The 22,564-nt window shown below is 50.4% G+C and overlaps 1 protein-coding gene and 1 long non-coding RNA gene across 13 annotated transcripts in view; one reads left to right on the top strand and one right to left on the bottom strand.

The window, feature by feature from the left end:
- The window catches only part of Camta1 (calmodulin binding transcription activator 1), an 837,099-nt gene that overhangs the window by 101,853 nt on the left and 712,682 nt on the right, over positions 1-22,564 (bottom strand). For all 12 annotated transcript variants that reach the window (XM_076933681.1, XM_076933680.1, XM_034503401.2 and 9 more), the window contains one exon: positions 5,149-5,302. In XM_076933681.1, the coding sequence (XP_076789796.1) occupies positions 5,149-5,302 (154 nt within the window). The remainder of the gene's footprint in view (positions 1-5,148; positions 5,303-22,564) is intronic.
- Positions 8,875-10,839, top strand: LOC143442269 (uncharacterized). The gene is made up of 3 exons (XR_013110301.1): positions 8,875-8,989; positions 9,642-9,729; positions 10,673-10,839. It is a non-coding gene; the product is annotated as an uncharacterized LOC143442269 (long non-coding RNA).

Raw genomic sequence — 22,564 nt, 5'->3', positions numbered from 1 at the left:
GCTCAGGGCTGCCAAGTTTACATCCAGCCTCTGTCCTTTGCTGGAAATCCTTTTACATGGCACCCCCTTGTTGGTACCACTACCCAAACCACGGAGCCACGGAGCCACAGAGCCACGGAACCACTTATCATGTGTGCGTCCTAGTCTGGCCAGAGCGCCCTTGGCCTTAACTTGTAGGCAAGGGGTTGGGGTTGTTTTGGGAGAAAGTTTCAGAAGTCATGGGGTCAGGAAACCAAGCCTTCCCTGTTCTGAGCTCTTGTGTGTGTCCCTGTCTATGTGTCCAAATGGCGAGGATGCTGTGTGCATGTGGGTACCTATGTGTGCAAGTGTGCATGACATTATGGGACAATGCAGGATCAGTGGGGGTATGAGGTGGCTGCTGTCCCAGGCCCAGGCTGTCTTTCCAGGCAACTCTTCTACTTGGCCCTCCTTTTGTAACTGAAGACACCTACCATAGGCATCTATGGACCCAGAGTGACATGGTGGGTCTCCTGGAAGACAGTTGGGCAGAACCAAAACTGGGCTGGCTGAGGCTGGGGCTTTCTGGGGGTGGTGAAGGCCTGCTGAAAACCCAGGACTTGCTTGTTCTTGCAGGGCCATCTGGACATTACATCCCCAAGGTAGGGACAGCTGGGCAGGATTGTGCTCGGGGAAGGGCTAGGAACAGCTTAAAAGCCCTGGTACATCAGTCTGGCTGCGAGCTGGGAAGAGGCTGGCGTATTCTTTCCTGATGGGCAGCCAGGAAATGGAATAGGGCAGAAAGCCATGGGTGCCCTATGGGAACCAGTTTTATCTGGCTCTCTGTTGGGTCACAGAAGTGGAGAGTGCTCTATTTGGGCCATGGTGGTGGTGGCTTTGAGCCACTGAACAAATTTCCCAGCAAGCTAGAAGGACCAAGAGCCAGAGCCTTGCTTGCAGACCAGCCGTCCACTCTAAAGCGTCCCTCTGCAGCTGGCCTGGGAGGAGGGACTTTGCTCTTACTAGTGAAGCTTGCTGGGGGCTCAGCTAGGAGGGTAGATCCCAGGACTTCCTGTATGCAGATGAGTTCTGTTCTCTTTCACCCCAGGCGGAACCCCAGGCAGTCACACCCAGGCTTTTGGCCTGAGATGCACAGTTCACCACACTGTAAGCCAGCAAAAGCCAAAGCTGACAGGGTCCTCACGCACACTTCACAGGGAGAAAGTCATTTCTCAAAATGTGCCTAGCAAAATGTCACACTGCCTCAGATTCCTCCCCAAGTGGGGGGTGATGAGACAACGTGTTGCTCAGGGCACATGAGTAGAAATGATGTGTGTTATTTTGTGGCTCTGCCCTTAAAGGGAAGAGGTTTGTTCTCCATTTTTTTTTTTTCTTCTCCTTTCATTGATCGGAATGGACAAGGGCTGGAGCGGCCATCTTTAACCCGTAGAAGTTAGCGGCACCCTGAAAATGGCAAAGCACCAGCTGAGAGGAGCCTGAGGGGCTGACTTCAGATACAGGGGACAGGCATTTCGACTCTGGACTTCAGAAAGACATAAAAGTGAAAGCAAAATATAAGTCTTTTTGACTTAAGCCACTGTTATTTGGCCAGGAGGGATTAGGGAAGTCAGGGAGGACTTGGGAAGCCTGTTGGGAATTCACTCAGACATCTTAATTTCCCCTCCATGTTTGCTCTTTATAGGCAGGCTCCTCAGACTGCCCTCAGGTGGAGAGAAGGCCCTTTTGTCCAAAGATTCAGATGGCACAAGGAGCCCTTCTCCTGTTTCGAGGCAGGTGAGACAGAGACTGAGCACGGACAGAGGCCTTATACCGACCAGTGTCATGTTCCATCCGATTAAGCCACTGACAACTGTGACGGGCAGAGAGAGAGAGAGAGGGAAACATCAGGGTATCAAACAGGGAAGCCATTGAAGGAATGTGATTTATGAAGCTAATGTGTTTGGCTCCAGCCTTCATGCTATGCCTGATTCTGGAACCCATCTGATGGCTTCTTGGCTCTCAGCAAACAGTGCTTTCCCTGAACACTGCTTGCTGGCACCCGTGTGCTAGCCACACTCAACCGGCAGCTAGGCACTTAGAGGGCCTGTGTTTCCAAGTGCCCGTTCCCAGGCAGGGCTGCCTGCACAGCAGAGCCCAGGGCAGGCATACACCACTGGTTGAGTGAGTCAGCCTCTTGGTCCCCTTGTAATTTTTATGTAACTTTCTTGGTGCATTGCAGGCCCTGAACAAGCGTTCACTCACCCCCACCCCCACTCCTGGTTAAAACTCAGAAGCCAAATCAAGTCTGCTTTTTTGTCCCCCAGAGTTTGGGAGCCGGAAACTCTTGCCTGGCCTGGAGGTGGCACCCTTATGCAAGGTGTCAGGAGACGTGGCACTGATGGCTTCAGGTAGAAGCTGTCTGTGTGCATTTAGTGAGGATGCTCTAGGCTGAGGTCAGCTTGGCAGACATGGCTCTCCCTGGTAGCATGTCCCCAGTGTCCTTCTGGCACAAATGGTCTCTGACACTTGTGCCAGGACCCAGTCATCTGCTCCTGGTGGCCTGGTAGAGCCTTTCATCTGCAAACAGGCTCTAATTTGCCAATGGCAGGCAGCAGGCAGAACTCTTTGCAGTGACCCAGAAGACAAATATGACCCAGAGGGGAGGAATTAATGTGTTCCTTCTACCTGGAGAGCCCCTGAGACAGAATACTGAGGATGTGGACCAGGGGCAGACGCCTCTGACCCTTGACACCTTTTCAAGTTAAGAGTCCTCCCTAGGGCCTTTATTTTGGAAGTGGTAACTAAGTGCCAGCAAGAAGGCAGGGGACGATCAGGAGAGGGATGCAGACATCACAAGTGTCAGAAGCATGACTGACCACCTGACCAGAGGGCTGAGACTGAGCCCGAGGATGAATGACTGACTCTGTCTTCGACCTTATATAATCTACTGGCTGGAGATGAGACAGAAGACTGAGTTTCAGGGAGCTAATCCACTGTCTTCTCAGACTCCTGGATTTCTAAATAGAGTGAAATGACAATCCTAGGCTCTGCTCATTGGTTTCTGTGAGGGACAGGTAGCAAGAACCAAATTCCAGTTTCATGGTGGCCATAGAGCCAGGACAACGGTTAGTGTCCCGAGTCCAAGTTCTGGCTTTGTCTACTCTCTCACCAGGTGGCACTAGAGTGTGTTCTGGGCAGAGTCCTTGCCCCAGCTAATCTGAGGCACTACCTATGAGAAAGGACAAATGGGTCTATGGGGCTTATGAGGGGTTAGATAGGACCCCGTCTGTGCTTGATGGCACCCCTTGAGGCCATCTGGGTCCTGAATTATAAGCAGAAAACCTAAGAACCAGGAGCACAGGTCCTGGAATGGGAAGGCATATCTGGACAGCCTTATGTCCCAGAGCTTGGATGCTGGAGGCTGTGACCTGCTGTCCAGGGTCCCGCAGACACTGCAGGAAAGCCAGTGCGGTCACTTTCTGCTCACACCCCATCCCATCCTGAGCACCAACTTTATGTCAGGGTTTCCCGTGTTTTCTTGCTCTGTGGAATCAGGCGGAGGCTGTGTGGTTCCTCTGGATAGTGGGGGTGGGGTTGCTTGTGTCTGATATTCCCTGGAGTAGAGGTTTGAGGAGACTACGAGGCTTTAGGGTATATGGGCTAAGCCATGGGGACAGGTTGTATATAGGCTGAGTCCGGAAACCGAAGTGAGAAGAAAGAGATGAAGAGAGGAGAGGCCAGATAGAGGAACCAAGGCACGATGGCTACAAAGCCTCAGGATGGGTGAGGAGGTGAAGGCATTGCCTGCCAACGACAGGAAGGAGAGCCACACCAGTGGCTTCCTGCCAGTACAGACACAGTTGGGGTTTTAGTCAAGGATGAATCTTGAACCCTGAAGGCCCCTAGGTCACCTGCAGTACCAGAGACAGCACCTGAGCTCAGGAAGACAGCCCAGGAGATGCTCTGTCCTGAGGCCAAGCCCTAGGGTGGATCTTTTGGATCTTTGTATGGTATATAACATGTTGTCCTTAGTAACCCCTTCTAGAGCTTAGGCTGATGGCGTACTGGGATTTGGGCATGTAGGGATTTTCAGAAGAAGTGGGTCATGGCAGCTACCCCTAGCTTCAGCTTGTAGCCCACAGGCAAGGATAGTTTAGTGGTTCGCCTGTTGTGTCCAATAACTGTAGCTCCCCTCTGGCTAGCTCAGAATGGTGGTGCTCCTAAGCACCCTACGGGTTCGCTATACCAGGTACCAATGGTGTCTGAGAAGACAACCAACATGCCCACGAGCATGCTGTAGGGCCCTGACAAGCTCTGGGAAGCCTCGTGGTTTTCTCAGTCTGGCTGAGCCTAGCTGGTAGGGGCAGGAGGGATGGTGGTACTTGCAGGAACAAGGATCCTTGGCTTCCTGAAGCCTTGGCCACCTGTCTTGGTGACTCGCACCTGACAGATGCTGCAGAAAGCTCCACTTTGCCGATCAAATGAAATCAACTCAATTACGGAAAGCCCTTTGTCACCCAGGCTGGGCACTGTGGCAGCCCAGGGCCAGCAGGCTGCTGCTGTGTCCAGGGCCAGTGTGGGCAGCCATTCTTCCTGTTCCCTGCCTCGTCCTTTCTCCTCAGTCTCTCACCCTGCTCCTACGTGTGCAGACACACTCTTGCTCTACCGAAGCTTATGCTCTCTGTGTGTTGGAGCCTCACTTTCTCCATCTGTCATATGAGTCTGAGGAATGCACGTCAGTGGGGGTGCATGTGTATGGAGTCATGGGATAACTTGGGATGGTCCTCAGAGATTTTCCCGCCTTTGTGTTTGAGGTAGAGTCTCTCGTTGGCCTGGAGCTACATCTAGTACGCTAGGCTGCTGTTTGGAGAGCTTCCAGGACTCTTCATGTCTAACTCACCACCTCTGTTGTGCCTGGCTTTTTACGTACATCATCAGGGGTCTGAGTTCAGGTCCGTATGTTTGCAAAGCTGCACTCTACAGATTAAGCTGTCTACCTCACCCTGGGTCTGGGGAGTTTGTGCCTTGATTACAGTTTAGCTTATGAGGATTAAGTGTCCGCAGGCATCGGAGGGGATTTCATTAAAGCTACATTCACAGTGACACCATGTCTGAGAGAAACAGGACTCCGTGCTGAGTCCCCAAGGCCCACCTGGGCGGTGATGGCTGGGAGCACAGGGAGGTACTCACACATCGGCTTCAGCTGCCCGATGAGTTCCTCCTTCGTCCACTTTGCCCACTCCTTCTTGTCGGTGTTGATGGAGCAGAGGATGGGCCCACAGGGCTTGCCACAGTCCTCGATGGCCGGCACATTCAGGTAGTGCACCAGGACGATGTCGGGGTTCTGTGGGGAGAGCAGACACTGGCAACATGAGGGCACAGCAGGTATACATCATCCCCATACTGCCTGTGTGGCACTGGCTCTATGCTAGAACCAGGTGATGGCATTTGAGACGGTGCTAGGCATTGTGGAATGCTAGCGCCTTCCCGGGCCTGTAGCTACCACATGCCATTAGGCTCCTGCGGTCACTGGGACAACAAGAAAGGCTTCTGGCTTTATCCAGGGCTCCCAGAGGCAAAACGCCCCGATGTAAACCACCGACATACATAACATACACATGGATGACAAGCATGAAGCCAAGGATCTGTGTGTCCTGTGAGCATCAAACCTCTCATTTCTCACCCTTGGTGCTTAAGGAACATATCTTGGCCACAGTCACTGAGGTCAGTGATGTGGGCTCTCAAGAGAAAAGTGGCTACCAGGGCTTTAGACCTTCTTCTCCAGTACCAGTCTCTGCTTGCAGCCTGGGGCCTTTCCCCACATAAACAGCAACAGCCTCACCCAGAAGACACCTGTCACTGGGAACCTCAGACAGCTTCTTCCAGTCCGCTTTAGAACTTAAGAATGGAAAGGCCATTAGCCCAAAGACTTCAAGGACATCTGTTTCCAGATGATTCTATGAAATCATCTGGATTTCAGCCTTTCCCCATCATATTCAATCTAGGCGCACAGCCACCACATTCTGCCACCAATAGCTCTGATGGTGACACAGTGGGGTTTCTGAACAGCTGGGTTGCAATGACTACCCAAGCCTTTGGGTGGTGCCCTCAACTCTTGGGGTTTACTTGGTCACACCAGGCCTGACAAATAAGAACAACCACGGCAAGTCAGGTGTGAATTTGCACGTCTCTGTCAGCACTGGGGAGGTGAATAGCAGGAGCAAGTTCAAGGTCATGTCTACAGCCATCTATATAGCAAGTTCAAGGCCAGCCTGGGCTACATGAGACCTTGTCACAAACAAACAAACAAACAAACAAACAACAAAGAAGCAAACAAACAGACACTAGCCAACTGTCCATCACGAACCGATCACACATCTTCACAAATGTTCCTGGAAAAACTTGCTTAGCCCTCTACCCTGACCAGAAAGTATTATCTAAGTCACACTCTCTTTTGGCGTTCTAAGGAATTATCAAAACACTGAAGAAAACTCCAGAGAAGCCACGTGGTAGGACCTCTCTGCCTTTGCTCTGCAGGCCGGTATCCCCAGTTTCTCCCAAACTTGAGCTCCAGGAATGGACAAGGTTCCCAGCAGAGGGAGGCCAAGTCCAGTCCGTGGTTGCTGTTTTGGTTATAGTCAGAGCCAGAATAATAAATGAAAATATGAATCAATCAGCCCATTAATAAATAAAGACTCAAGACTACACCATGACCACTGTAAGAAAGCAAACTGGCATAATTTAAAAAGATTTCCAATAAGGGTTGAAACGTGGGTTTTTTTTTTTTTTTTTTTTTTTTTTCTTCTTGCCAACGCTCAGTTAACCAGGAAATTAAATCAACACGAACAGGAGGCTCCTCGTTAATGGCAGCTTTTCTGGATTGTGCAAATCATACTCCTTAATAATAAAGATAATTCCTGCCACCGTGGGCCCAGCCGTTCTTCCTAGAGTATTTTCACACTGCTATTCCATTTAGTGTCCACGAGAGCCAGGGAGACGGGCAGGCCAGGGCAGGGCTCCCTCCCTCTGGAGAGGGAGACTCTGTGACTTGCTTGCCCAGAGCTCTGTTCCTGGCGAGGGACCCGCCTGGGCTGGGAGCCAGGGCTCTGACTTCAGATTCACGTCCTGCCAAGACAGCTGGTGGCCACTTTCTGCTCTGCTCTACTGAATCCCTACCCTTCATTTCCTTTTATTCTTGCAATATGCCCGACAGGTGGGTGGGCTGTGTGGATCTGCCACGCCCACCAAATGGATGGGGTGTGGGAAGGGATGTAGGTGACTGACTCTCTGGACTCCTAGCCCTGAGGTCTGCTCTCCCTGAAGCCAGGGTTTGACTGAAGGTTCTTGCTGGACCCTGGGCCTGGCTAGGCAGCTGGACCTGCTGCTCCGCATGAAGAGCAAGGATAAGAGTCTGGATCAAAAGGCAGCAGGGACCAGCAGGCCACCTGGGGCTTCCTCTGATCCCATCCCTGGAGGGAGCTTGGCCCTGCAGGAGGGAGCTGGAATGCCCAGTGCCTGGGAGAAAAAGCTGTGGCTTCCCTCCCGTCCCCACAGCTCAGCTCTCCCGTCCCCACAGCCCCACGGAGCTGAGGCAGCCTATGCATGACCCAGGGGAGATTCAGGCTATAGCTTGTGAAGCCTGTGGACCCAAAGCTGCAGCCTCATGTTCTTGCATTTAGCCATCTGGATGGTTTCTTGAGATTTGCCTGCTGCCCTCTGTACAACCAGCGCCCACCTGTTACTCATGACGTGTCCGGGAGGCCCTCTTTCTCCAGAAGGACTTTCCTGGTTTCTCAGCTCTCAGTTTCTCAAGGCATGGTGATTTGATGGACTGATAACTGATCAGTTGATTAGATGTTCCCATGTCTGAATGCGGTTTCAGGACAAGGCCCTGGGGTATTATAATGCCCTGGCAATAACGCAGTCACTTCAAGTTTGTAGAAATGAGTTGACTCTGACTCTTCTCCTTGAAGCTTGAGGTCTGCTGACATCAGGGCCCCCAAAGGGCAGGAAGGGTTTCTGAATGTGGACACTGACATGTAAAGCTAAGTTTCCATCTATTTGTGTCTATCTATCTATCTGTCATCTATCAATCTATTTTGATATCTATCTATATTATCTGTCTATTATCTATCTATCTATTATCTACCTATCATTTATTAATATATCTATTATCTATCAATCTATACATATCTACTTATCTATTACTTATCTATCAATCTATTATCTATTTATCAATCGATCTATCTATTATCTATCAATCTATTATCTATCTATTTATCAATCTATCAATCTATCTATATCAATCAATCTATCATCTATCTATCAATCTTATCAATTGATCTAGCTATTATATATTTATCAATCAATCTATCATCTATCTATAAATTATCTATCATCTATCTATAAATTATCTATCATCTATCTATCTATATCTATTTATCATCTATATATCAATCTATTATCTATCAATCTATTATCTATCTATATATTATTTATTTATCTATCATCTATCAATCTTATCTATTTTTCTATCTACCATCTATCAATCTATTATCTACCGATCTATCCATTATCTATCTATTATGTATCAATCTATCAATCTTATCTATCTATCTATCTATTATTTATCAATCAATCAATCAATCTACCTACCTACCTATCACCTATCTACGATCCCTCTATCTTTGTGTCCTACACTATAGCCCAGGCTGCCTCACTATATGGACTATATTGGCCCCAGAGTCACAGTAACCTTTCTGCCTCAGCCTCCTAAGGGCTGAGTCACAGGCACGAGTCACTGTATCCACCACCAGGTCTGCTTCCCCTCTGAGTTCTACTTCATGAGGTCACAGAACCAGCAGCTGCTGGACTCTCAGCTACCCCCTGAGGGTTCTAGATCATCTCCCTCCTGGGAGCACATGCCTGACACAGGCTTGTCAGCCTGCCTTTCTGTATTGCTTTGATGAATTAACAGAAAGCCCAGCCCCTGGTGGCCAAGGAGTTTGACTTGAGTCTGAAAGAGGGAGAGGTGGGCAGCGCTCAGTCCCAAATTCCACCCCTGAGGGCCAGTGCTGGGCAGTGTTAAATTCCCACTTCCCGCCTCGGGCCAATTTTAACACAGAATGTTTGCGGTGTTTTTTTTTTTTTTTTTTTTTTTTTAATGTGGGGGCACGCATCTCTTCTTGGCAACACTGTGGTTTTATTCATTAGCCATAGACTTTATGGGGTGTTATTTCTGCTCTTGGCAGAGCAGTGTATTGCTTTAATGTTCCAATGCATCCATTTCATGGACTGCTCACTTGCATGTCACAGCGGCCCACGGCTTTTGCCTGATATGATGTGGGCTGGGGTTGAGGGACAGTTCTGGGATTTCCATGAAGCCAGAGGCTGCTCCTTGAAGTGGACATGACTTTGAAGCGGAACCCTAAATATCTTAGTGTCCTGGCAGGGGCTTTAAATGGCAGGATGGGAGGATCCCTGTGGGCTGGGCTGGTACCCAAACAAAGCCACAAAAAGCCTGAAGTCCTTCCTGGGAGCAGACAGATCGCCTGTGAGGATGTCCGTGATTCCACTGGCTAGCCCACGCCTGCCCCATTTTCACAGGCCACAGACTCTTTGTGGTGGGTGGGGGATATGGCGCTGAGTCTCGTTCTCTCTTCCCTCCTTCCTTCCCTCCCTAGTGACCTTATTTTGTCACAAGCCTGAAGCTCCCAAGTATTCCTAGGCTCCTCTCCAGCCCGACACTGCTCACTGCAGCCCATTTGACTGGTAAGCCTGCAAACAGCTCCTCTTATGCACAGCCTCTGAGATACTCCCAGCTCCCCCAGTTGTGTGTGGCCAAGTACAACTGCCACACCTGGCTCCGCCCAGGCTACACTCAATGAAGGACAGTGTCGCTCTGCCCTCCCCTCATTGGAAAGAGCAGCTACCCTTCCCTCAGTCCCCCACTGTATAACTGTCAACTCCACCAGCTTTTCTTAAAGCCAGCTGGACCCTTCCTCTCACAAGTGCCCACACCTCTGGAGTCCAAGCCTCCTGATGGTGCAGGTGTTGGAGGGAAGCCCTTTCTCTCGGGTCTCCTTGCTTCCTCTCTTCCTCATTCCTCTAACCATTCTTCTAACACGAGCAGGCATGATCTAATAATGATTGGCTCTCTGGGCCTGAGGATAGATAGACTATGCACATACTCTTCTGGTGCAAGCAAGCATGTTTCTCTCCAGCTACCTCTTGTCTCACACTCCCCAAAACACTGCTCGTTCCCCCATTCACCTATGCTGCTATTGCCGGCTGCTGTGTCCCGTACCTCAAGAAAGCCCCAATCTTCAGAACACTCAGTCCTAAATAGGATGTCTTCATCCAGCCTCCCCCCAACCCCCTGAGGATCAGGGATTACGTGGGAAGAGGAGGCGGGAGGATCGTAAGAGTCGGAGGTAGAGGATGACCATGAGACAGCTTCATCCAGACACACCAGGGATGGTCCACATATGAACCCACAGGTTCAAACCAGACAAAATCCCAGCACGGAGATGTGGAGTGGGTGTACGGTCTTACCCATACCTAATCAGGAAGTTATTTGCAATTGATCAATGCTAAGAAAGGGAAAAGGCAAAGCAAGCAATGTCCAGCAGGTCCAGAAGGAGACCTGACACTCACTCCCAGAGTTGCCGCCTCTGCTGTCTGACTCCCTTGTCGGGTCTGCCTGATTCTCCAGATGGAACCCACCCAGTGGACGCTGCTTCCTTTGCTGTTTGCTCACTGGATCGAATGATCTCCATGACTCTCCTCTTCAGCAGGGGACCCTTGTGCTGTGGCCAAGGCCACCCCCTCCCCCTGAGGTGGAGCCTCCTATTTAGAAAGCTGTCGGGAGCTGTGTGGGCAAAAGGGGATAGGAGGAAATGGAAATAAAACGGTTTCAACAAAGAAGTGTCCTCAGACCCACCATCTTGGAACTGTGTGGTGCCTACGGCCAAGGCCAGCAGTGCAAGGGGGTGGCGGGTGCTCATGGGGTACCAGGTGCTCACCAGCAACTCTTGTAATTCATGTTAATATGAAGAGGCTCTGCCAAAACCTCCAGCTATATATGCCCTGTCATGACTGCAGCTGGCTAGGGGCATCTGTCCAGGTGGCTGGCAGGGACCGGGAGATGTGTCTTTTTCTCTGATAGATCGTCATCAGCTAGGGAAATGCCAGATCCCCTTGCAAAGGCCTAGCAAGGGAGGTGTAGACTCAGTCAGCTCATAGCAAACCCTGGGCCTGGAGGGATGGATCTCAGGCCAGGTTTGTGAAGAAGATGTCAGAGTTAAAGGGCAAAGGAGAAGAGTAGGGCACTCATGCTGGTGACAGCCATGGGGTGAGCAGACACTTGAGGGGGAACCAAACTTCTTAGGCCTTTGAGGGCCTTCACTTACCCATGAAGTGAGTACCCACAACCAGTCACCTCTGGTTTCCGAGAGAGGAAGAGCAGAGTTCAGAGGCCCCCACATGGCTGATCTCCCCAGAGATCAGAACAGGGAGGCCAGTTCAACAGCCTTCACCACACCAGGAAGGGGAGAAAGGTCTCCTTCCTGCTACCAGCTCTCCCGTTGAAGGCCTCGGCCACAGCTTATCAGAAGTGCTCAGTGCTTTGCCACAAGTAACTTAGGAGCTAAGGAGGTGTTGCTGTTTGTGTGGAGCCTCCGTGCTGGGCTCACCCGGGGTGTCTGACAGGTCCTGTGTCAATTATGGGTGCAGGAGTGAGGTAGTCATCAGAGGTTCACGGAGAGACTCCAGTTGCCAAGAGCAAGAGGCCTGGGCCCCTGACCTGGCCACTTCCATTATGAACTGGGTGCCAGGTAGGGTCCCACTCCCTGTACACATCTCTCTTGCCTCTGTGGGGAAGGCAGGTCAGAACCAGCACCCTTTGTGTAGAGCAAGAGAGACAGCGATGTAAGAAGCGGTTAAAAATGCAAAACGCGGTTGGTTTTGATAAAGAAAAATGCAGCTGCAACATCTGTTTGACTCTTGTTTGCAGCTTCATCAACACTAAGTGGTCAATAAATCAGAGTGGCGTGGTGCTCCGCTTCTTCTGAGGCTTGGTCATTAATCTCATGCCAGTTCTCATGAAAAATGAAGGAGAGGGGTTGCGTGGTAGTGAAAATGTATACACTACCCAGAAAGTCATAATAGCATGTAATAGTGCAATGTATACATTACCCAGAAAGTCATGATAGCCCGGGATAGTGCCACACACTTCCAAAGTCATAACACCCTGGGATAGTACCGCACGCCTCCCTGCTTGCCGTGGGGGCTGGAGGGGAGAACCCGGCTGCGGGGAGGGGACGGAGCAAGTAAATCAGCATCGTTTGTGCCAAGAGCCTGTTCTGTGATCGCATCTGTCATATTAGCACCGTTTATGCAGAGCTAGACGACCCGTGAGCCTGATCTGAAGAGGCACAGCTTTCTGGACCCGTGTGCTTAATAAACAACCAGGACGGAAGCCCATAAAACCAGAGTGTGGAGTTGGCAGATAGAAGGACAGGATTTACTAGGAAAAGGATAAGTGATGGCGGTGGTGGGCGTCTCGGGGCTGGGGTGTCACCCGGCTGCATGGTAGACGACGGAAGCAATTCTGCCCGTGCTGTAGCTGCCCCTGGCAGCCCGCCGGCTGGCCTCTGTGCTTGGAGTAATGGAATGGGTGTGTGTGTGTGTGTGTGTGTGTGTGTGTGTGTGTGTGTGTGTGACGGTTCCAACAAAAACAAGCTGTCTCTCAGAGCATCCAGCAGGGCGGTCCAGCCCCCACGTCCCCCACAGAGGCCTGCTCATGGTCAGGACGGAGTTCAAGCAGGCCACAGGGACAGAAGAAAATTCCAGAGCTCCATGCACATTCTGAGAAGGGCCAAGGACATGGCACTGGTTGCTTAGATTCCCCCAGGGTCTGTCAGTCCCTAGAAGACACAGGCTTCCCTGTCACAGACCAGAAGGCATCCTCCCATGCTGTAGTCCATATAATTGGCACATTCTATGGGCCTCTCTGGGTGGCTTCTGGGTGCTGGGAGTGGAACTGTCCTGCGGGCTCCCCCCCATAGATAGAGCAACCCCTTCTTTCAGCAATGGCTTCTGAGGACAGCTCTGTGCTGGCCTCACCTTCAAGCCTCAGCTGGGCCCTGGGCTACAGGGGTTGGTGGGAATAGAGGCTGGATTTAGAGCTCACAGCAGGGCAAAGACTCAGACAGCCCTGGATCTACACCAAGTGCCTGTAGAGGCCAGAAAGTGGCCTATGTCAGGAGGGGTCATAGGTCAGAATGAGGTCTGTGTCAGGTGGGGTCGTAGGTCAGAATGAGGTCTGTGTCAGGCAGCTAGCTACAAAGGAACATGAGTTAGGCTTGAGCACCTGAAACTTAGCAGTGTGTGTGTGTGTGTGTGTGTGTGTGTGTGTGTGTGTATAGATTGAAAAGGAGGGGAAGAGAAGGATCTGAAGGAGGGGGTCTAGTGCCCCTGGGAATAGCTGGGCTCAGTGGTCAACTCTTCTTCCTGGGAATCAGGTCCCATATTGTGTGTATACAGAGTTCAGGACTATCATTGCAACCTGAGGAACAGGTTTTCCAGTAATGTCCAGCAGGGTTAGGGGAGCATTGTGGGTGACCAGTAAGAGGCTAGGAGGTGCTTCTTGGGGCACAGGCCAGCTGCCCAGGGAGTCCCCAACCCTATCTCAGGGCTGCTATTATTAAATGAGCACATGCGTTGGCAGGAGCTGAGCCGGCAGCCCTTCCTGCTTTCGAGGGAGGCTGGAAGACTTAATTAGTTAATGTGAGCAAAGTGGCCCGGAGATGAAAACCCTGGGTAATTGCTGAGTGCTGTTGCTGTTGTTATTACACAATTACCAGAATTTTCCAGTCACGGGAATCTTGTTAAACAATTCCCACCTGGTGTGGGGTTCCGGGATCCATGCCGGCTGAGGGGCTGGCTGACTCTGACTCCCTGGTTGGAAGGGTGTGGAGGAGAGGTTACCGAATGTAGGTTAGCAGGCCTGTGTAGGTCCCGTCACATCCTGGGCACCCCAAGGGCACTTTGTCTCTGTTCCAGAGCAGACAAACTGTACATGCATTAAGAAGAGCTGGAAGGTCCTGCCTGCATGGATTTTGCCCAGAAAGTTCTAGAAACTTCCATCCAGACTCCAAGGAGGCCAAAATAATGCAGACATGTGCTGCTGGGGAGAACTTCCTGTGTTACAGCTAGCCCTGAGCTAGCCCTGGCTGTCTGGACTCCAGATGGACAGATGGGAGGTTCATACCAGCTTGATCAGGCTACAGCTTGTTTAAAATCTCTATTGAGCTGAGGGAAGAGCTGTCCAATCACATCTCTGTGCTTGCACTGATACTGAACTATTTGGAAGAGTGTACAAGGGTAGTTTTGGTGGGCAGAATAGTGACAGTCAGGTAAGGTGAGGGAAGGCAGTGACTGGGAGAGTGGACTGACTTGCTCACGGATGGCCAGAGGGCCTCAGGGGTTCACACTGGACAAAGGTTGTTGACGAGACCAGCAAGGGTGCAGGCAGGAGAGGTGGGATGGTGCTGTACCTAAGGCGGAAACATTGAAGGCCGCTGAGGTGAGTGGATTCCCCTGCAGAGGTGAGGGCAGTCCTCAGAAAATGGAGATAAGACTTTTCCTATACAGACACAAAGAGAGACGTGATGCCCATTTTCTTTTGTGTGGGGTCAAAAGAAGAGGAGTCCTTTGTTGCCCCCGTGAGTCCAGTGCTAAGATTAAAGGTGTCCCTGCACCCTGGAGTTACAGCTCAAACAGGCTAATAGAGAACACAGGACTCACTCCAGAAAGGAAACTGTGGGCTGTGAATATCATTAGTTCCCTAAGAAGTATTGGGAGATCAGGATCTCTGGGTTTTCTGCCTCTGGAACCCAACCAAAGAAGGCACCGTGATGCTCTGTGTTCCCAGTGGGGAGGAATTTAGGGCTGGAAGTGCCAGCCAGTGTTCAGTGTCTGCCCATTTATTTTTCCCTTGCTAGGTGCCTGCCAGGGATGCAGGTGGTGCATGCCCTGTGGGTGGTGGAGTCTGGGCTTCGATCGAATTGCTGGTTTGTGTCCTATGTGCCTCTTGTTCTCCCCTTGAGCCAAGCTTTGATTTATTGGAGATCACCGTGAGAATACCTCTGGCAAGCCCAGGGCTAAGAAGCCATGGCCTTCTGAAGTCCCTGGGAAGGGTATCCTTCTCAGGGTGGGCCAAGCAGAGCCCAAGGGCAAAGCAGTTGGATGGGCAGGTCCCTGAAACCCATGGGGTACATGACCTCACTGACCTCAAAGAAGCCCCATCTGCTATTGCCCTTGCCCATAACTCCCCCTTTCTTCCCACATCCCCATCTTTCCTTTCTATGTGTCAACTCAGAACCATGGCCAAGTGGTGGTGTCACAATCATCAGGTTGCCTCTAACTCGAAGTACTCTGGAACATGTACTGCCCATGTCCCCATCACACCTCCGAAAGAAGCTGCTGTCCCACTGTACTGAATGTTATCAGGTGAACCACTCAGGGACACATGGCTCATGGGAAGCAGAGGGGGACATGACTGGGCCACATCATGTCCTGTGGATAGCAGTGTTGGGAAACCACTTCCTGTCCCTCATATAAGCCAGTGTTACGTGTATCTCAACTGGTCAGGGCAAGCCTGCCATAAGCCCCTGAAACTGGTTTAGGAACAGGCCTTTAAAGCCCACTGGAAGCTTCCAGGTCCTTGGACTTTGTCTGGGGCCACAGGGATGCAGGGGATGATTTTTCTAGCTGGATTTAATTTGGGAGATGGGTCCCTGTGGTGAGGCAAGAATGGCTGGGGAGGAGTGAATGGATTAACCTCAAAGGTGTGGCCAGAGCTAGAAAACTCCAGAGGCTCACAACCCCTGGCCTCAGGCAACGGCTGGAACCAGTGGGGGTCTAGGTATGAGAGGTGAGATGACTGGGCAGCTGGGAAGGAAATGATGAAGGCTGCATTCTGGAACCAACTCTTACCAGCATGTGGAATCTAAGAAGCTCCTTGACACAGCCTCCATGTCATTGATGGAGTCTCTGGATCCAAACATGCCTGAGGCTAATACACTTTAAGATTGTCCAGAAATTTGAGCCCTTATATACACTTTCATATAGGAGTCAGCTCAAGTGAGCCTGCTATTGTAGCAGTGGAACGAACTGTCTGCACCACAGTGCCTGTGTGGAGGATGGGCGACTGTTTCCACCATCACAAGGACTACTCTGAACTATGGTTTATCTGGACCTGCTCCTGGTGCTGGGTGGTAAGCATGTCACAAGAATTGGCTCTGTTAAACCTTATAACACTTCCAGGAGGCCTGGCTATGGACTTAAAGTCTCTGGACACACAGGGAACCTGAAGCATCATTGATCTTTCCTAAGCAACACCCTCTGAGCCCAGGTCTGCCGGAAGCTAAAGATGTATGTCCTAGATGGTGGAGTTGGTTAGAATGTGGGTTCCAAGACTTCATAGCTGTGGTCAGTCCTGTCCCAGCACCTCAGTATTCTTACCTATAAGGGAGAGATGACTCAGTCAGCTAAGCAGTTGCCATTTAAGCTTGAGGACTTGAGTTCAAACCCCAGAGCCCATGGTTTTTGAAAAAAGCCATGGGGCTGGAGAGATGTCTCAGTGGTAAAGAGCATTGGCTGTTCTTAGGGAGGACACCAACTCAGTTCTTAGCACCCGAATGGTGACTTATAACTACCTGTAATTCCAGTTCCAGGGGTCTGATGCCGTCTCCTGACTTCCACAGGCACCGGTCATGTACCTGGCACACATGCATGCATGCAAGCATAATGCTATTACATAAAATAAAATGGACAGATGCTTTAAACGCCAGGTGTGGTGTTGCCAGGGTAAAGGGAAACAGTATTGGAACAAGCCCTAGCCTTTCAAACTGGGACTTGGAATAGCCCAGGTCTCCCTTCCCAAACAATGTCAATTTGTTTCAAAACATCGCTACAAAGTTTGCTACCGTCTTCTAGGACCGCTAGTTGGAATAAAGTCAAACTGATTCAGACTCTGCCTACTTGGGAGTTAATGTGTGAAGACAGACGCCCACACAGGCCACTTTATAAGTTTTTCTTTCTTTCTTTCTTTTTTTTCTGAGGAGGAGGCATGGTCATCTCAAGGTATGAGATATGCAAGAAATTGCAGGGCTTTCAAAGTAGTAACCAGGAACCATTCCTTACCAATTATAAACACAGCCTCAGAGAAGATTCTTGGCTAGCTCCCAAGACTAAGCTACATTTTCTCAGGAACTAGTTCGCCAGCCTCTGTGAACTCGGGCAATCATCCCTGGGCCTGACCTGCCACGGATCCCCTGACTGTGTGGGATTCTTTAGGGCCACAGGGTTCACTTCTCATCACCTGGACGGTGAGGGACCCTGGTGAGGGGCTCCCAACCTCCCCACTCTCCCCCCAACCCCCGCCACCTTTCAGGCACTTCTCTGGTGATTGTTGTTCACCGCCTTGCCTGTATGTTCTATACAGTATAACTGATGCATGGAAGATGGCAAAGACCTTGGCAAGCACATGGCTCTTGCTTCTTCATCATAAACAGTCTGATAAAGCTGAAGCATGGACCATGCAGACTGACTTATCTTCCATTTCAGCTAGCAAAAACCAACCAAGGGAGGGTGTGACGGGGCCCATGTGGCCCGGTGGACAGCAGGAGAGTAAGACAGAGTGCTATCTCTTCCCACCCCCCTTGCTGGCCTCTTGTCCACCCTCCTGTCCATGTTCACAGCCTTCCTGGAAGCAACGATGACACCTCCTCGCCTGCTTTCAAAACTTGAAATTGTCTGCTCAAGTGACATCCAATACAGGTCTGGCTTCCTGGCCAGGGTCTCCTTTTTATGGTCTTGACCTTCCCAATAAGCCTCTGGGTGGGAGATCCTTCTGGGCTGGAAAGGAAACCTGCATCTAGCTAGTCAGAGTCCCTGCCTTCTGTGCAAAGTCTGAAGACAGCAGCAAAAGCAGGGAAGGGGTTTTAAGCAGGGGATTCTGGCAGGTTGGGGCTTGGATCACCTCTTCCTGCTCTAGGAAGAGTCTCTGGAGGATGCCTCCATAAGGTTCTGTTAAAGACACCAACCCCAATTCTCCCCTGGCTGACAAGCAGGCGCATTGCCCAGCCCATGGAGAAGTTATAGCGTAACAGTGAGATCCCAGCAGTGGTTTTAGAGAGTCTTATAGAGAAATTGGGTTGTATTTTTTTTTTTAAATGTGAAGATGAAGTATCATCACGGAAGTCATTGTGGCCCTTAACAGTTCATGTCCTGAAAGAGTGACTGGAGTTAACAAAGCCACTACAGGGCAGGGTTCAGATTAGAAAATATGGTTCTTTTCTTTGTTATTTCCTTTTTAAACCCCTCGTTCTCTTCATCCTTTCTCCCGGGGCTCCTGTAGCTCACTGATAACTCGTAAGCTTCCTTAGGTAATAACAGAGCTGTAAAGCTAATGACACAGGCAGCAAAGCGGGAGCCACACCCTCTGCAGGGATGCTGCATGGGCACCCCCGGCTTTAGAGCCCCCACAGGGAGTGCCAGCTTGTCCTCCCTCTCCCCTCACCAGTGGGGTTTCACGTGGTGAATACCAACAAGGATCAAGACAGGGGGGATGGCAGGGCATGTCTGTAATCCCAGCTACCGAGTCAGCAGTAGGAGGATTGAAAGTTCAAGGCCGAGGAAGGTGCTATCAGAAAATAAAAATGTAAGCAGCTTGGGATGTAGTTCAATTGCAAAACGCTTGCCTGGCATACATAAGGCCCCAGGTTCAATCTATGGTTCTGATGAAAGAGGAGGAGAAGAAGGAGGGGGAGGGGTCATTTGTCTTCATTGCTGTCTCCTAAAGGTAGTGGCTGGTGCCAACACTTCAGGCAGCAGTGAGGTGAGTCCCCAAGCCCCAGCACTGCTTCAAAGTGTCATTTCTCCTATGGGCTCTGAGGACAAAGCTAGGGAGGTGTGTGTAGCCTGCTGGGAGCTCCTCCATTCCAAAGAACTGGCTGCCTCCAGTTTGCTCCAAGTATCTCTTGAACATTGCTCTGAAAGACTGAGATGGGGCAACAGAATCTCAAAGCCACCAGGTAGCTCTGACTCTAGAGCCTCAGCTCCTGGATGCTGCTGCTGGTAATATCAGTAAAGTTGCCCAAGGAACAGTGATGGCAGAGAAAACAGTCTTCTCTCTTCCTCTGTCCATTTACGCAGCCTGAGCTCCTTGCCTTGTCTCTGGGTCCTGAACCCAGCTGACTGTGCGAGCCACCTTCTAAGTCTCAGTTCTGGTGCTAATATCCCCATAACTCCTTGTTTTTTTATGAACACAACCCTACTCCTGACACCAAATGTCTCCATAGTTCACAAATCACGCAGTTACCAGACACATTTCACACACCGCTCAGCCTGCTCTGTCAGCTGCCCTTCCCACTCTGTCTCAGCATCTGGAATTTCACTACATCCCACCTATTCATAAGATATCAGCTCCACCATCCTTGTATTTTTCATTCTCTTCCAACCAAAGAGAATGTTGTTCTCCCAAGACCTCACAGGCAAAGTTGGGTAGGGCAGACCCATCTCCCTCATCTGTGGGCTGGAGCCCACATCCCTTCTTCTAGAACCAAGGCTTCCCAAGATTTGAATCTAAGCCAGAAGAAACTTCACCTGAGTCTGTAGGCAGCGAGTAGCCGAATGACTGGCTGATGAACACACTGGCCCTTGAGGCTAGCGAATGGATGTCTATCTGTTCAGCATGGACCCATGACTGGGAGCCTCTGTGCTGGCATTGGGTATTGCTTTTGTGACCTACAGTGTCCCAGTGTCCCAGGAAACCAATGAGTGGCTTAGATACTGGACACCCACTGACCACCCTCTTTTTCTCTCCACGGACACTTCTCTAGCAGGGTCCTCTAGAACTGCTTTTCCTGTAGGAGCACAGCACGATGCTTTGCTTTGACTTCTCATATGCTCGTCACTGCTCTCTTCTTTCTATGAAATAGTGGCAGGTGGTACTCTTTCTAGGGTCCCAGGAATCTCTTTACAGAGTTCTGTTGGCCATCACCAACTGGACACACATACACTCAGACACAGACACATGCAAACGCGCATGCATACACATGCACACATGTGTACACATGTACAGGCACACACTTTCACATGCTTGCACACACACATACACATATGCACATACACATGCACACACATGTACACATGTACACACATACGCACACACATAAGTGTGCGTCCTCCTTGGTTGAGAAACCACAACTCTAGCATACTGTTTGTTTTCCAGATTCACCACGGCTGCCTGGAAGCTGAGAAAACACACTGGGCTGAGGGCCTTGGCACCCGCCCAGGGTAACTGGGACACCCATGTTTGCAAAGAAAGCATTTGTGAAGTGTGAAGAAATCCTGAACAGTGCCGTTCAGATAGTGTGTTTAAATTTCACTCAGAATGTTCTATTTTGTGTAGGGGTAGAGTCCCTTTGGCAAAAACACTGGCTGGCATTCGCAAAGCATGGTTGCCATGGAGCTGTTAAGAGACACTAGCTACTGAGGGATGGCAATTAATCCTGTGGTTGGAGGGACATTGAGCCAACAGCTCCTTGGGGAAGCTTCTGGGAAAGGGGATGCTAAAAGCCAAATTTGAAAGAGGGTGCTTTTAGTCCAATGCTGTCACATGGCTTTTAAAAAAGACTGTGTGTATGCACACACGTGTGTGTGTGTGTGTGTATGTGCATGTGTATGCATGTGGTGTGTGTGTGTGTGTGTCCATGCACATGCTTGTGTGTGCTTCCTGCTGTCTAAAATTGAGGATGTAGCATCTGAAGATTTCCAACTATGGCTTTCCTGTCAGTGAACTTTGAACTTGCAAGGTCAGAGGGGGTCCTAGAAGTTGCCGTGGGATACTAGGCCACCTAGGTACTCTTCTCCTCTGCTTACCTCAGAAGCTGGTCACTCACTCACCAACAAATGCTGAGGTATCAGGGTTGGCCTAGGTTTGGGATCTACAGTGGACAAGACATAGCTTCTGCTGCCAGAGATAAACTATAAATATTTAAAGAAGAAGGTGGTTGTGGAGTCGATGTGAGGCTCTAGAAACGAGCACAAGATGACAGGTTAACAGCGGTAGAGGGTGACAGGGCACAACTCTTCCAGGGTGTTCAGAGAGGGCTGTGAGGAGAGGAGCTGATGCTGCCTATAAAATGACAGAGACTGACCCAGGAGGAAAGGGAAGGGTTTCAGGACCGGGGATCAGGGATGGAGACTGTAGAGCAGACACAGGCCCCTGGTGTGCATGCGGGGAGACAGTCAGGAAAAGAAGAAACACAGGCTAAGAAACACCCCCCCCCAACCAAAACAATGAAGTCTCTAAATTATTTAAAAATTCCCAGATGTGGTACATGTTTGTAATGCATTTGAAAGGCTCAAACAGGGGGTTTGTTGTAAGTTCCAGGTCAGGCTTAGTTACCATGTAAGACTTTATCTCAAAAAACCAAAAAAGGAGGAGAGAGAGGAAGAGGAAGAAGGAGAGGAGGAGGGAGAGGAGGAGGGAGAGGAAGAGGAAGAAGGAGAGGAGGAGGGAGAGGAGGAGGGAGAGGAGGAGGGAGAGGAGGAGGGAAAGAAGGAGAAAGGAGAGAAGGGGGAAAGGAGGAGAAAGAGGAGGCAGAAGAGAAGGAAGAAAAGGAAGAAGGAAAGGAGGGAGAAGAAGAGGGAGAGGAGGAGGGAGAGGAAAAGGGAGAGGAGGAGGAGGAAGAAGATGAGGAGGAGGTGGTAGCTGGGAGATCTGTCCCTGTGGCCCAAAAGGGACTGATAAAAGCCAGTTCCCATCACTGTGGCCTTACCACTGACTTTCTTGTTCCCCAGCATCTGGCTTGGCATAGGGCCCAGAGCCAGGCTGAGTAAATATTTGCTGAGTAAGTAAACTGGCCCAGGAACACTTTAATGTTGAATGAGGCTCTCTATTGAAGTTGAGATTCAATCTCTCTTCAGAAGGCAAACTTCTGCTTGTAGAGATCGGATCACCAGAAAGGGCTGTTTCTCAAAGCGAGAAAGCCACACAAGATGAACCCAGTTCACCCTGCAGGAAGTCACCAAGCTCCCATTGTTTGAGGCTTGCTCTGCAGAATAGTCTATCTGACAGTGGGTTGTAGAATGGAGGAAAGACAGCTGGGTTCCAAGTAGTCGGTCGCTTTCAGTAACGATGCTAATTCTGGAATTCAAAGCTGGAAAAGGAGCAGGGCTCTCGTCATTGTCCAGCTTGCTGCTGCATGATGGAAGGACCAGATGTGGAGCCGACCTTGGCTCATGTCTCCCTTGGGTCACGCTAAACGCTGTGACTTTTGGAAAGTTGCTTAATGTCTCTTGCCTCCCCTCCCCCCCGTCACCCCCCAAGCAGGGTGACGATCAGATCACCATGTCTCCTCACATCTCCATGGTAAGGGTTATGGTGGGTGTCAACTTTCCTGTTTTTTTTTTTTCTTATAAATTCATAACTCTTTATTGGACAGTTGTTTTTAGAAAGCCAAAGGCTGGGTGCAATTAGTGTCACCTGAGGTCACCTAGAGAAGATGTGTCACCCCGTCTTGAGAGACAAAGG

The sequence above is a fragment of the Arvicanthis niloticus genome, chromosome 5 (genome assembly GCF_011762505.2).
Source record: "Arvicanthis niloticus isolate mArvNil1 chromosome 5, mArvNil1.pat.X, whole genome shotgun sequence".
NCBI classification, from domain to species: domain Eukaryota; kingdom Metazoa; phylum Chordata; class Mammalia; order Rodentia; family Muridae; genus Arvicanthis; species Arvicanthis niloticus.
The sequence above is the reverse complement of the archived record's forward strand: the minus strand, read 5'-3'. Positions and strand labels throughout refer to the sequence as shown.